Source organism: Gigantopelta aegis, chromosome 9 (genome assembly GCF_016097555.1).
Source record: "Gigantopelta aegis isolate Gae_Host chromosome 9, Gae_host_genome, whole genome shotgun sequence".
NCBI lineage: Eukaryota > Metazoa > Mollusca > Gastropoda > Neomphalida > Peltospiridae > Gigantopelta > Gigantopelta aegis.
In genome coordinates, this window is record NC_054707.1 from 6,494,330 (window position 1) to 6,507,561 (window position 13,232).

Consider the following 13,232-nt stretch of genomic DNA (forward strand, 5'->3'; position numbering starts at 1 on the left):
ATTTTACCATGGCATTGAGCCAACAATTTAAAAAAAGTGTGCATACTGCAAATAGATATACTCTTCAAAAAAAGAAACGCAAAAGGGTACAAATGGGTTATAACTCCGATTTTATGTTTCCTACCGGTTCATGCTTTGTGAATATAAGGTCATTGCATGTCCCAAACACATTCCCACGGTTACATTCGATAAAACGCAGCTACTGTACAATAAAGTTCCAAAATGTGAATATTCGCAAAAACGCAGCCACGTGCAAACCATGTCACCACTGCACGTGCGTTGTCTGCACGTGCAACATGAACACCGACAGTATAAAAGTGCAGGGTGTTCGCTTGCCTGGCCTCTGTATCTGGCCGACAGTTGACAATCCAGGACATGCCACGTCTCAGTGAACCGCAGAGAAACAATGCCATCGGCCGACAAGACGCAGGCGAATCCAGAACGGCCGTTGCCAGGGCATTCCATGTGTCCCCAAGCACCATCTCCAGACTGTGGGACCGTTACCAGCAACATGGATCAACACGTGACCTCCCTAGATCCGATCGACCACGGGTCACTACCCCCGGGCAGGACCGCTACATCCGGGTACGCCACCTTCGGGAACGATTGACTACTGCCACCTCCACAGCCGCAGCAATACCAGGTTTGCGCAGGATATCCGACCAGACCGTACGGAACCGCCTACGTGAGGTAGGAATTCGTGCCAGACGTCCAGTTCGAGGTGTCATCTTAACACCATAACACCGTCGACTCCGACTGCAGTGGTGCCAGATTCATCGACAATGGCCTCAACTGCGATGGAGACAGGTGTGGTTCAGTGACGAGTCCCGATTTCTGCTCCGACGTCATGATGGAAGATGTCGCGTGTATAGGCGTCGTGGTGAACGTTATGTGGCAAACTGCGTGCAGGAAGTGGACAGATTCGGCGGGGGTAGTGTCATGGTGTGGGCAGCCATCTCACACACTGGCAGAACTGACCTGGTCCACGTGCAGGGCAACCTGAATGCACAGGGCTACATTGACCAGATCCTCCGGCCACACATCGTTCCAGTTATGGCCAACGCCAACGCAGTGTTCCAACATGACAACGCCAGGCCTCACACAGCACGTCTCACAACGGCTTTCCTACAGAACAACAACATTAATGTCCTTCCTTGGCCATCGACATCACCGGATTTGAACCCAATTGAGCATCTATGGGACGAGTTGGACCGACGCCTCCGACAGCGACAACCACAGCCCCAGACCCTGCCCGAGCTGGCAGCAGCCTTGCAGGCCGAGTGGGCCACCATCCCCCGGGACGTCATCCGTACTCTGGTTGCTTCAATGGGCAGGCGGTGCCAGGCAGTTGTCAACACACACGGAGGCCACACCCGGTATTGACTCCAGATGACCTTGACCTTGGTGGTGTGTCCTATCACTTACTCACAATGGACTAGAGTGAATTGTGAACAATCCTGCAACATTTGGTAATTATCGGACTCACCATTCAATAATTAAATCAATTCTCCAAATGTTACGACAATGTGGTTTTGCGTTTCTTCTTTTGAATAGTATATGTATATATAATTTACTGAAGTGAATATATCCTTAAATAAAAAAAAAATTGTTTTGTTTAAAAAGCTATCTACGATTGAAAGTAATTGCCATAGACAAGACCTGTTCCAACACTGATTGCCTAATTTTTACTAATGTTTATAAAATTACAAGTACTTTGAACCAAAATTGTTTTTTTGCAAAACCATGTCCATCATGTTGAATATGATCCCGATAAGCTGGTATTTCCATTCAAATTTAATCCAAATGAAAATGCAAAGTGCTGTCATTTTATTTTCATCATTAAAATAAAAACATATGTAAATTATATGCTAAGTCAATTGTCTAGGGGACAACATGCTTGGCCATCATGCTTTCAGAGAAGTTACAGATTTACAGATAAGATGTAAGATAATTATTAGTTACTTACCTTTGTCTGGAAATGAATATCTCTTGTTGACCATGAGTTCCCCGTGCACCTGTATCGCTAGGTTGTACAGATCCCCGCCGTGCAGGAACCACTCGGCCGGTAGCTGGTACTCGATGATTGCGTCACACAGCAGACAGCGGTACAGCCGGTTCTCCTGTACCGCACTCTGTGTGGCCTTGATTACCATGTCGAGCTTGGCGCCAACAAATCCTGTAATACAAGGAAACACATTTCACTGAAAACTGATCATAGGAATAGAACATTTATTTGTTACACTGTTCCAGCAATAGGTATTTGACAAACAAAGGTATGACTTATGGTCAAGATAACAACAAAACAGGCAGAACATAGCCCGGCCGATCTGGGATCATCCCCATCCGTGGGCCCATTAGGCCATTTTTGTTTTCAGCTAGTGCACCATGACTGGAATATGATAAGCTGTGGTATGTGCTATCGTGTCTATGGGATAGTGCATATAAAAGATTCCTTGCTACTAAATAGAATAATGTAGCAGGTTTCCTCTCTAAGACTATATGTCAAATTACCAAATGTTTGACATACAATAGCTAATGAGTAATGAATCAATGTGCTCTAGTGGTGTCATTAAACAAAACAAACTTTAACAAAACAAACTTTAAATAATAACAAAAGAAATCAGCGTGTTGAGGAGACACACAAACAATCTGACTGGTATTCCATCATATTCTATTACATTATTCTAACTTTACGGGGGCGGGATGTAGCCCAGTGGTAAAGTGTTTGCTTGATGGGCCATCGGTCTGGGATCAATCCCCATCGGTGGGCCCATTGGGCTATTTCTTGCTCCAGTCAGTACACGACGACTGGTACATCAAAGGTTGTGGTATGTGCAACTGTTATCCTGTCTGTGGGATGGTGCATATAAAAGATCCCTTTCTGCTAATCGAAAAGAGTAGTCCATATTTGGCTGGATTCATTGTCTTTTACTATTCCTATGGTTCAACATAACCGAGTTAATAATAATCATACGAAGCACACGTGTAATAACAAGTGTAATGACGTAATCTCAGACTGTGCATTTGAAATATGACGTCATTTTGTCGTCTCCTTCTAGTTGTGGCTGAAACATTTTGAGTTTGGTCTTGTTATTCATAAAGAAAACAACAACAATAATATGGATAATAAAGAAAGTATTACACTCGCGCGTGAGTCGTACTGATTTTACGAAACTCATGTCAGGATTCATGTATTACCCTCACTCTCACTTGGGCAATACAAAAATCCTGACACTCGTTTCATAAAATCAGTATGACACACAAGCTTGTATGATAATCTCTATCTATTACATCTGTGATCACCAACATAATCTAATATCAATTTTGATGCAAATTACGGTTCACTTCTTGTGTTATTTTAAACAAAACAAATTCAATTGTCATCCACAAACAAAAATGACATCAGTAAATTCCAGGACTGAAAAATGACATTTATAAATTCCAGGACTTTCCACGATTTCCATGACTCATAAGAACCCCGATTTTATGAGCACTTTCCACAGACAGAACTGATTGTTTGTAAACAAAGTGAATAAATTAATTAACACATGCATGTACTAACCTGATGTTTTGTAAACAAACTGGTGAACATCGGACACCAGACTGGGGTGAACTTCGTATTTTTCAAAAAATACATCTTCCATTGCAGCAACAAGACGTTGCAGATAACGATCCTAAAAAACAAACAATTCAGCACAGTCATAATAACACTTGACTTGACCTCGCACTTCAAAGAATAAAGTGTTTAAACAAGCATTCTGACAGCACTGCTAAAACAATATATATCCACTGCAGGACCCAACAAATGTTTTTATCTCCTAAGTTTTAGGGCCATAACACTGAATAATTGGTAAACTGCCATGAAAGTCAAACCTGATCTGTAACAAAACATGATAAAGCTATGCATAAAATTTCAGCAAGGCATCTTTGGGCATTGCAAAACCAAAAAAAGGTCAGGAAAACAAATCTTCATATCAACTAAGTTCAAGGGCCATAATTCTTTGATAAATTGGTAAAAAAAAGAGTAGTGTTTGTTTTATTTAACGACGCCACTAGAGCACATTGATTTTTTATCTTATCATCGGCTATTGGCAGTGTTCGAGATTAAATTTTTTGGCCAGTATCCCATTTGGAAACTAACATTTCAAAATCTGGTATCCCACCTGAGAATTTAGTATTATATGGTATCCCGGTGGGATACTGGGTTCTTGAAGTCTGGTATTCAAAATTAAATTCTGGTATCCCCGGGATATCGCGATACCGTTAATCTCGAACACTGATTGGATGTCAAAAATATGGTCATTCTGACACAGGTTTTTTTAGGAAACCCGCTGTCGCCACATAAACTACTCTTTTATGACAGGCAGCAAGGGATCTTTTATTTGTGCTTCCCACAGGCAGGATAGCACAAACCATGGCCTTTGTTGAACCAGTTATGGATCACTGGTCAGTGCAAGTGGTTTACACCTACCCATTGAGCCTTACGGAGCACTCACTCAGGGTTTGGAGTCGGTATCTGGATTAAAAATCCCATGCCTCGACTGGGATCCGAACCCAATACCTACCAGCCTGTAGACTGATGGCCTAACCATGACGCCACTAAGGCCAGTTGATAAATTTTTAAGTCGCTATGAAAGTCAAACTTGATTTGTAACAAAACAAATACATAAAATTTCAACTCTTATCTTGAACCATTGTAAAAAAATGTGCGGAATATAATTTGTTGTATCTCCTAAGTTTAAGGGTCATAACTGTCAAAAATGAGTAAATCGCCATGGAAGTAAAAACTTCATCTGTAACCATACACGATAAAACTATACACAAAACTTAAGCTCAATATATCAAGGCAATGTGAACAAAACATCCGAAAAACTAAATGTGGGATAGACAGACAGACAGACGGACAAAGATGAAACATGTAGACTGTCCACTCCAATTAGACTAGTATATGTTCTGCCAGTCTCTTGATGTAACAATGCTTAAAATTGACCAGAAGCAGGCAAGCAAATACCAATCAAAATGGATATTGCTTTTTAAATAATCAGTTTCACAAGCTGGTTTTGCTTTCCATTTAATTTTTCACTGTACTGTAAACGTAGAGCATGTTCGCAGTATATTAGCAACTAAAATAATGCATTTGTGCATAAATTTTGAAACTTGATGTTTGCCACAAACGATGTGAAATTTATACACACAAAATGTTTTGCCATGTTAAATAATAATATATCACATTATGTACATTTTCATTTCCAATAAAGGCGACTTCTATTTTGTAAAAATTAGTGAAACCCATGCATTAAAATTCCTGTTTGGGTACAAGGGGGAGGACCACTGAGTTATCTCCCTTGAATACAGTAACCAGTCTCTTACCTGAAGAGAGGGGTTGGGATGCATGGTTGATGTGGGATTCATCCCAGTCACTGGACCCATTAGGCTATTTCTCGTTCCAGCCAGTGTGCCATGACTGGTATATCAAAGGCTGTGGTATGTGCTATCCTGTTTGTGGGATAGTGCATATAAGAGATCCATTTCTAATAATGGAAGAATGTAGTGGGTTTCCTATTCAAGACTATGTCAGAATTACCAATGTCTGACATCCAATAGCAGGGCTTACACTGGAAATAATTTTGTTTAGCCAATTTTCACACATGTACAGTATTTTCTTGTAAATTATTCATAAGTGCCTAATTAAAAGAAAATTTCATTAGCCAAGTACTAAATTTTGTAGCCACTTTGTATAAACATTAGCAACTGGCTAATTTGGCAATGCACAGCCTGAGCCTTGCAATAGCTGATGATTAATAAATTAATGTGCTTTAGTTGGTGTCATTAAACAAAACCAACTCTATCTTACCTGGAGAGATTTATCACCACCAACAACACACATCCCATCGTCAAAGTCGATGTACTGGTCAATGAGCGTGTTAGGTACGCCCCAGATTTTCTGTAAGAGATAGCGGGGCAACTTGGGCGCACTACTTCCTAAAACCAATCATGGAGAAATGTTATATAACTTCTGTGGAAGAAGACTCATCATACAGTTATTTGAAATGTCATACTCAAACAAAGATCATTATTAAGTCTACTTTAATCAAATCTACTGTGTGAAAATCTTTTATGCAAACTCCACTCTGAGGAATCACATCCTTGAGTTATATATATGTGCCGCAATACAAAAACAAATAACATGTAATATGTAATTGTATGCTATTAAAAACTATTATATTATAAACAGTGAATTTTTTTGTTTGTTAGTTATTATGAGAGCCAAAGACCAAATAGGCAAACTTTGTTTAATCAGTAGCAAGAAAGCTGGTAATTGTCCATAAAACATTGGTTTGTTCCTATCTATGACATACCTTTAATCCCTACAAGAGGTATAAAATGGTTTCTCCCACAGCTGCTCCAAGCAATACACAGTGGCTTGTTCAAAATGCCACCCTTTGTACACTTTTCTGGTGCTACCAAACCAGGTAAAAACACACCTAGAAATAAAGAATAGTTCAGTTTTAAAATGTATCACCCATTTAAAAAATATATATTTTTAAAACATACAATTTTTAACATTAATAACAACTAAATATATGTGTACTACCTTTAATTATCATCAGAAAAATCAAATAACAGAGAATCACAATGTCTTTTAATATTGTGTTTTTAACATTCTCCTCACAAATTTCGTTTAAAGATATTGGGACAAATTTACCAAGCCACACATTTAACTACAATTTAGTATTACAATGCTTAAATACCTGTGTTTAAGAAAACGCAGGCTTCGTAAATTCAGACCAGTTTTTAAGAGCTGACCTGACAAATTTGTTTTAATAATATTGTTTCTAATGTTATCCTCACTTGTAACTGATGTCTTTTAATAATACTGTTTTTACCACTGTTCTTGTGATGTCTTTTAATGACACTGTTGTTCATATAATGAAGAAATGAGTACGAGCCAATATACCTAATGCTAGTTTCAGACTATCAACTATCACGATGGAGTTAACCAACTCGACAGTTGCATTGTAATTTTCCCCACTCTCAACTTATAACAGGTGCACTCAGATTAATAATTAATCGGTTGTAGAAGTTGTATACAACGAGAATTGAGTTGTAACAGCACTCAGACTAGCAACTGGACAGTCGTAGAAGTAGAGAGATTGGCGAGTTGACCTAATTTGTCATGAGAGTTGGTAGTCTAAGCCTAGCATTACACTAAAATACGACAATACCTGAATAGTCTCCGAGACTTCTCATTCCACTCAGGGAGTCAAGCAGGATGATTGGCCGACGCAGGACATTGGCGAGACCGAAGATGTGGATGTTCCGCAGACCGAGGGGTTCGTTGTCGGGGGGAACGAAATCCGGGTCGCACTCATTCATGATGGTGACCCACTCGTCTCGGTCGATGAAATCTTTGAACAGCTGTTTGTACTGCTCTAGCTCCCCTCTGAAGTGATTCAGCAGGTTCACGCGGAGTGCATGCCAGAACAACTCACGACCAACGAGAGCACGTGACACCGCGTGAACCAAACAGTGTCCGTCTCCGTCAGCGTGAATCGGAACCAGGAGATCACGGTCACTGTTAGCTTCTTTGATAATATCCAGCGTGTCTGCCAGGTACTGGAGGCTCCCGGATCGATCCCGACCATACCCAACGACAGACAGATGTTCCGGGTCGATGAGGAATGCCCGGTCACCCAGAACCCCACAGTCAAAGATTTCCGGTTGACCCATTGCTGTTAGCAGCATGGCTTTCCCGGTCTGCTTATCCATACCATGCTTGGTTAAAATTGGTGACAGAAGCTTGCAGACATAATTTGAAAGTCCGAGAACCTTGACACTCTCTGGACCTTTCTGTGGTTTGACGTTTCCCAGCAGGACATTGCGCAAAAGGTTGTGGAGTGCTACGTTGGTGTCGGTTACCTCGGTTACGTTCTGTAGCGATGTTTTCTCGTGACGCTGTCCACAGCTGGTACACTCGACGCTCTTGTCAAACACAGGGAAGTAGAGCTTGGCACGACATCGCTCGTCCGGACAAGTTCCACTGAGAACTTTGTACTGATCCGATGACTTGGACTTCTCAGACATCATAATGATCTCACACTTTCGTTTTCAGTCGCAGTCTACCTCTCCATGATCTTACTAGAACACAAACAATTAAGAAAACAACTAAACAAAACACAGTAAACAAAGTACACACACACAAACATATGCATAAGGCCATGAGAATGAAAGTTATAGATTTGCGTCCACTGCCTGCATGCCGTGAAAGGTACCACCGAAAATTTTCATTATTTACAAAATTTTGCATTATTTGCACAAAAAAGGCACTTAATGATCATCACACAAATTCAAGTTTCAAATTGTCAATAGTGGTGATGTCTACGAGGTCCTTTGCTAAAACTGCCATCTCCATCATAAATTCTGAAGTGTAGCCTAGTAGCATTGAATCCTCAAGCAGGAAGCAGTATATTCCAAACATTGACGAAAATTGCCTAACTCTTGATGTGTCGAACGATGTGATTGGTCCTTCTGTTTCAGCGCATCGAATAGACAAATGGAAAACCTCCATGGTGTCGAAGATGAAGCAGATACCTATCCTCAGTGCAAGGACTGCCTTGATCCACCAATCCAAAGGAGACACTGAATCATATAGGCCCTAGCTAGCTAGTTAGAGCTCAATTAAAATGAAATAAAAAAATTCAATAGTTTGTATTCCACCTTCAAACATGTCAAAGACCTCATTTGGACTTGAATCTACTATGGAAATAATAGATCAATAAAAATAATGAAAAATGAAAAAAAGCCTCATGTGTTTTTAAAATTGTTCGGATGCAAATCTATAACTTTCATTCTCTTGGCCTAAACATGAATAATTTTAAAAATATAAAGTCCTATTGTCCGAACCAAATTGTTAACAACTACAAAAAATTACTCCCCTACCTTTAATTGCCGTTAGATTTCCTTCAAAGTTTGTCCAGACACAAATCGCAAAAAAAACCCACTACAAATATACAGATTCCACACACGAGACTGCAACGATGTCGCCGATATCGTCTTTGCTGAGATTGCATAGGAAAAAATACATGCAGTTTTCTGCCGTCTGCCATGTTGCTTGTTTATGGAATATTCTTCAAGAGGGGTGAAAGCCTCTAAAGTATGTGACACAATTAATATGAAATCAATGATCTCTAGTGGTATCATTAAAAAAATAAAAATAAAAATAATAATAAATAATATGACGTCATCACGTTTGCTTTTTATATCATAACATGTTATGACGTTGTTAGATTAAGTCCTAACCTTTCACCCCTCTTGAAGAATATTCCAAAAAATGTCAAAATGGCAGATGGCACAAAATTACATGCTTTTTGCCCTATGCGCTCTCAGCGAAGTCGATATAGGTGACATAGTTATCATCTGGTATGTGGAATCTATGTTATTGTAATGGGGTTTTTCAAGATTTGTGCCTGGACAAACTTTGGAGGAAATTTAACGGCAATTAAAGGTAGGAGAGCAATTTTTCGTAGTTGTTAACAATTTGGTTCGGACAATAGGTGTTTCAGAACTCTGAAGAAAAACCTCTGAAAGGAACCACAACAAGTACACAACAACAAATCTGATGCTGATTGCATGAACCATACACAAGAAAACAAGTCTAATGTAATTTGTCATTTGATTTTGAGGCCCAACGCAATTACTAATTAGGGATGTTGATGATAAATGCTGCATACTATTTATAATACTATGTAACTATTAGTTCACCACGGTAAACATCTACGGTCCGTTTTTTAACATTTTGACATTTATTTGGACCCGATGTTTACAATGTTAATAGCAAAAACAAGCGTGCAGTTTCCGCCCAGATTTCAGGCGGAATCGATACAACCATGGAATTAATTATTTCGTGGCGAAATATGAGATGTAGCAATAAATATAAACACTTACTGTATAAAGAAAACTTCCCGAGTCACGTTTTACGCATAAATAGACAGTTTGTCCAAATAGTAATCCAATTTTCAGTTACGAACAAAATCTCGAATATTCCCGCCGGCCATTGTGAGCATAGTTAAAATGTGATTGAAAACTGTTGGTGGAATCGGATTATTTTTATTATTATTCGTCTCGGGTTCACGAGTTTATTCCACGATATTTAATGGAATATCACGTTTTATAATAATAAATAAATAAACTTAATTAATGAATAATATTGTTTAAAAATCAATTAATTGATAATAAATTAATAATAACAATTAAATTTAACTGAATAAAACTCCTAAAATAACTAATGACCAGTAATTATAGCTAAAAAAAATAAATAAAATTAAAACAAAAAAGAAGAGAAAAAAAGAAGAAAAAAACCTTTGAAACACATGTAAGCAATGGCCTGTAATAATAATATTTAAAAACAATTACTAAAGGAAATAATAATTTTGGAAAAAGTAAATAAATGAAGGCCTTAAAATAAGTAATGACCTGTACTAACAATCATTATTTTTTTAATAATAATAAAAAAGAATAATACACCCCAAAACTTTAATGTGATAATATTATTAACAATGCATATAATGCAACCCACACAAAGCACATATGTAGAAACAAAAATAACAAAATAAATACATTTAATAATCAATTCCATTCAGTTCCGCAATATTTCTTTTTACGTAAAATGCTTGATACGAATAATTCTCGTTCCGCAAAATTTTCATTCCGCATTTTCGATGTGCCAGGATAAAAATAGTTTTCAAATGTTTAAATGTGTCATCTTCAAACATCTAATCCTGGAAAGGTTACCAAAGGTATTGTACTTAATATTTTTGTCTAAAATTTATTAAAATATGTTGTTGTACGTGTTGAGGCTCTTAAATAAAGCACATATGCCTGATTTTATTAAATCGTGATTGCAAATGGAAAATTCGATCCAATGGATAAACGTTACGGCACAGCAATAAACATCACAATAATAAATATCGTGCCGGAGACGTTTATCTTGATGAACTATGTAACTATGAGGTGGCAGTATTATTGATTACTAATACTATCGATTCAAATATAAAATAAATCTAAACCTGGCATATTTGTCTTAAATGCTAATGTGTTGCTCGAATGTGAATGGAACGCGGATGTCAGTTGACTTGAACTGAAACTATGGATAATGGTTCAGGAAATTACGAAACTACAAAAACTAAATGGCACAAAAGCCATAAATTAGGGAATTACTTATCACCTTTCTTCTATATCAGTTCAAAACTCGAGCTGTCAGTGCTATAAAAGTATAGCAGAAAATAAACGTACGGAGATAAACAAATCGAACACAAAGTACGTTTTTCTTTCACTGTTTGTCAACACAAAAAGTTACGCCATTTTTATCTTCTGTCTTTAATCAATTGTACATTCCTTCACCGACTAACAACCCCGCACCTAACAAATATATTGTTCGAATTTAATCAGCGCCTATTACGTTACAAAATAAAATTAAAAAGGAAACCTGGCTACTTTTTTTTAATTAACGATCGTTTTCGTGAAATCCGATTAGCAGCAACGGATGTTTTTATATCCTATACACCATCCCACAGACAGAATAGTACATACCACTGCCTTTATAACACCACTTGTAGAATACTAGCTAAAACGAGAACCAGACAAGGGGTCTATCGACGGTGATCGATTATTGATGACAAAATTAAATTTGCTTAAAAAACTTGTTAAGATCCCACAATGAAAAATTCCTAAAAACGGTTTCCACATTTTTCTAGAGAGGGAGTGAGCCATAAGCGAGTGAAACGTCGAGAGAGAATGCAAATACAGTCACTAGTTGATGCATGTTATATACCGTATTTAATTTCTACTCCAGAAACACCCAGCTGACCAAGTTATACTACACTTTGTTGACTTTATTTTTGTATATATATTTAAAAAATAATAAATAAATAAATAAATAAATAAATAAATAAATAAATAAATAAATAAATAAATAAATAAATAAATCAACCAACCAACCAACCATCCATCAATAAACCAACCAACCAGCCAGTAAAGCAAACAACCAATCCAATCATCCATGCACCCACCAACCCTCCAACACACCCAATAACCCACCCACCTACTTGTAAGTTCAGCGGACAGGGTGCGCATATCCAAGACCTTTCCCCTGGATCCCCCTTACAATGACGTGTATTTTCTTTAGTGTTTTTTCCTAGCTTGTTTTAGCATGGTGCAGCACCATGCCTCAATAGTCTAGCACCATCTTACCTTAATCAGCACCATGCTGCCCTGAGATGAAACAAGCCTTTTTCAGTAATTAATTCTAAAATTGCCTTTATAAAACACCAAAAAAGATGTTATTACTTAATAAAATATGCATTTTATATCTTTTGCTATTAATTTATTAAAGCAAAAGCAAGAACATAAATTACATTAATGTTTATTTCAATTAATTTTTGTGTATTTTTAATGAAAAACAAGTGCCCCGAAAATGGTGAAAATGCCCCAAAAGTGTTTGGTCTACCATGCCTTGCCTAATTTTTAGGGAAATCACTATTCTTACACACCCGTTGGTAAGAACACCGTGCGTTTTTTTTTTTTTTTTGCACATGGGTTGTTTATATATGTATGTGTGTTAACAGTTTCAAGACATACGATTAGCTGCTCCTAGGTGATGACCATTTTAGAAGGACAGTCCAAAAATAAATAAGAGAAAGAAGAGAGGATCGGACTATTTAATAATATTAAAAAAAAAGTAATTTCGGCATAAAATTTTGAACGAAGGTCTAAATGTTTAAAGTCCAATCTATATGTCCACGTGAGTGGCCTCGTTAAGGCCGTTAGGGTGTGGAGGTTGGCCTACGGCGAACTGATGAGCGGAGAACCGGCAAAGGCGGGGATGAAGTGCTTCCATCTCTGGTCGGCGAGGATGGTTATAACACTCCGGTAGTCGTTGCCGAAAAGGGCCTTGACGATCCTGTGGATGGTATGGCTATCCATCTCTCTAACTAGGACCGCTTGTCGGTAGATTCCTTCTCGGCGCTGAGTTAGTACCAACCCCATCTTGCCGGCTGTAGACTTGATGGTGTGTAGCTCGTAAGCGCTTCCATCAGGCAGTTGTTTCAGCTCTGGTTCCACTAGTCCGCCTATCAGTAATGCCGGATCCGAGGTGTCCCCCTGCACGAACTACAGGAAGCCGGACCTGATTTTCCCGATCTGAACTTTCCAGACGGCTTTCGAGTCGGAGGGGG

General features: G+C 38.3%; 1 protein-coding gene across 2 annotated transcripts in view; it reads right to left on the bottom strand.

The window, feature by feature from the left end:
- LOC121380607 (deubiquitinating protein VCPIP1-like) overlaps positions 1 to 11,363 on the bottom strand; it is a 30,615-nt gene extending 19,252 nt beyond the window's left edge. For both annotated transcript variants that reach the window (XM_041509502.1, XM_041509500.1), the window contains exons 1-6: positions 11,225 to 11,363; positions 7,227 to 8,139; positions 6,360 to 6,485; positions 5,855 to 5,982; positions 3,563 to 3,674; positions 1,967 to 2,176 (exon numbers count right to left, since the gene is read on the bottom strand). In XM_041509502.1, coding sequence (XP_041365436.1) covers positions 1,967 to 2,176; positions 3,563 to 3,674; positions 5,855 to 5,982; positions 6,360 to 6,485; positions 7,227 to 8,088 — 1,438 coding nt within the window. In that variant the 5' untranslated portion in view covers positions 8,089 to 8,139; positions 11,225 to 11,363. The remainder of the gene's footprint in view (positions 1 to 1,966; positions 2,177 to 3,562; positions 3,675 to 5,854; positions 5,983 to 6,359; positions 6,486 to 7,226; positions 8,140 to 11,224) is intronic.
- Positions 11,364 to 13,232: the final 1,869 nt, after the last annotated feature.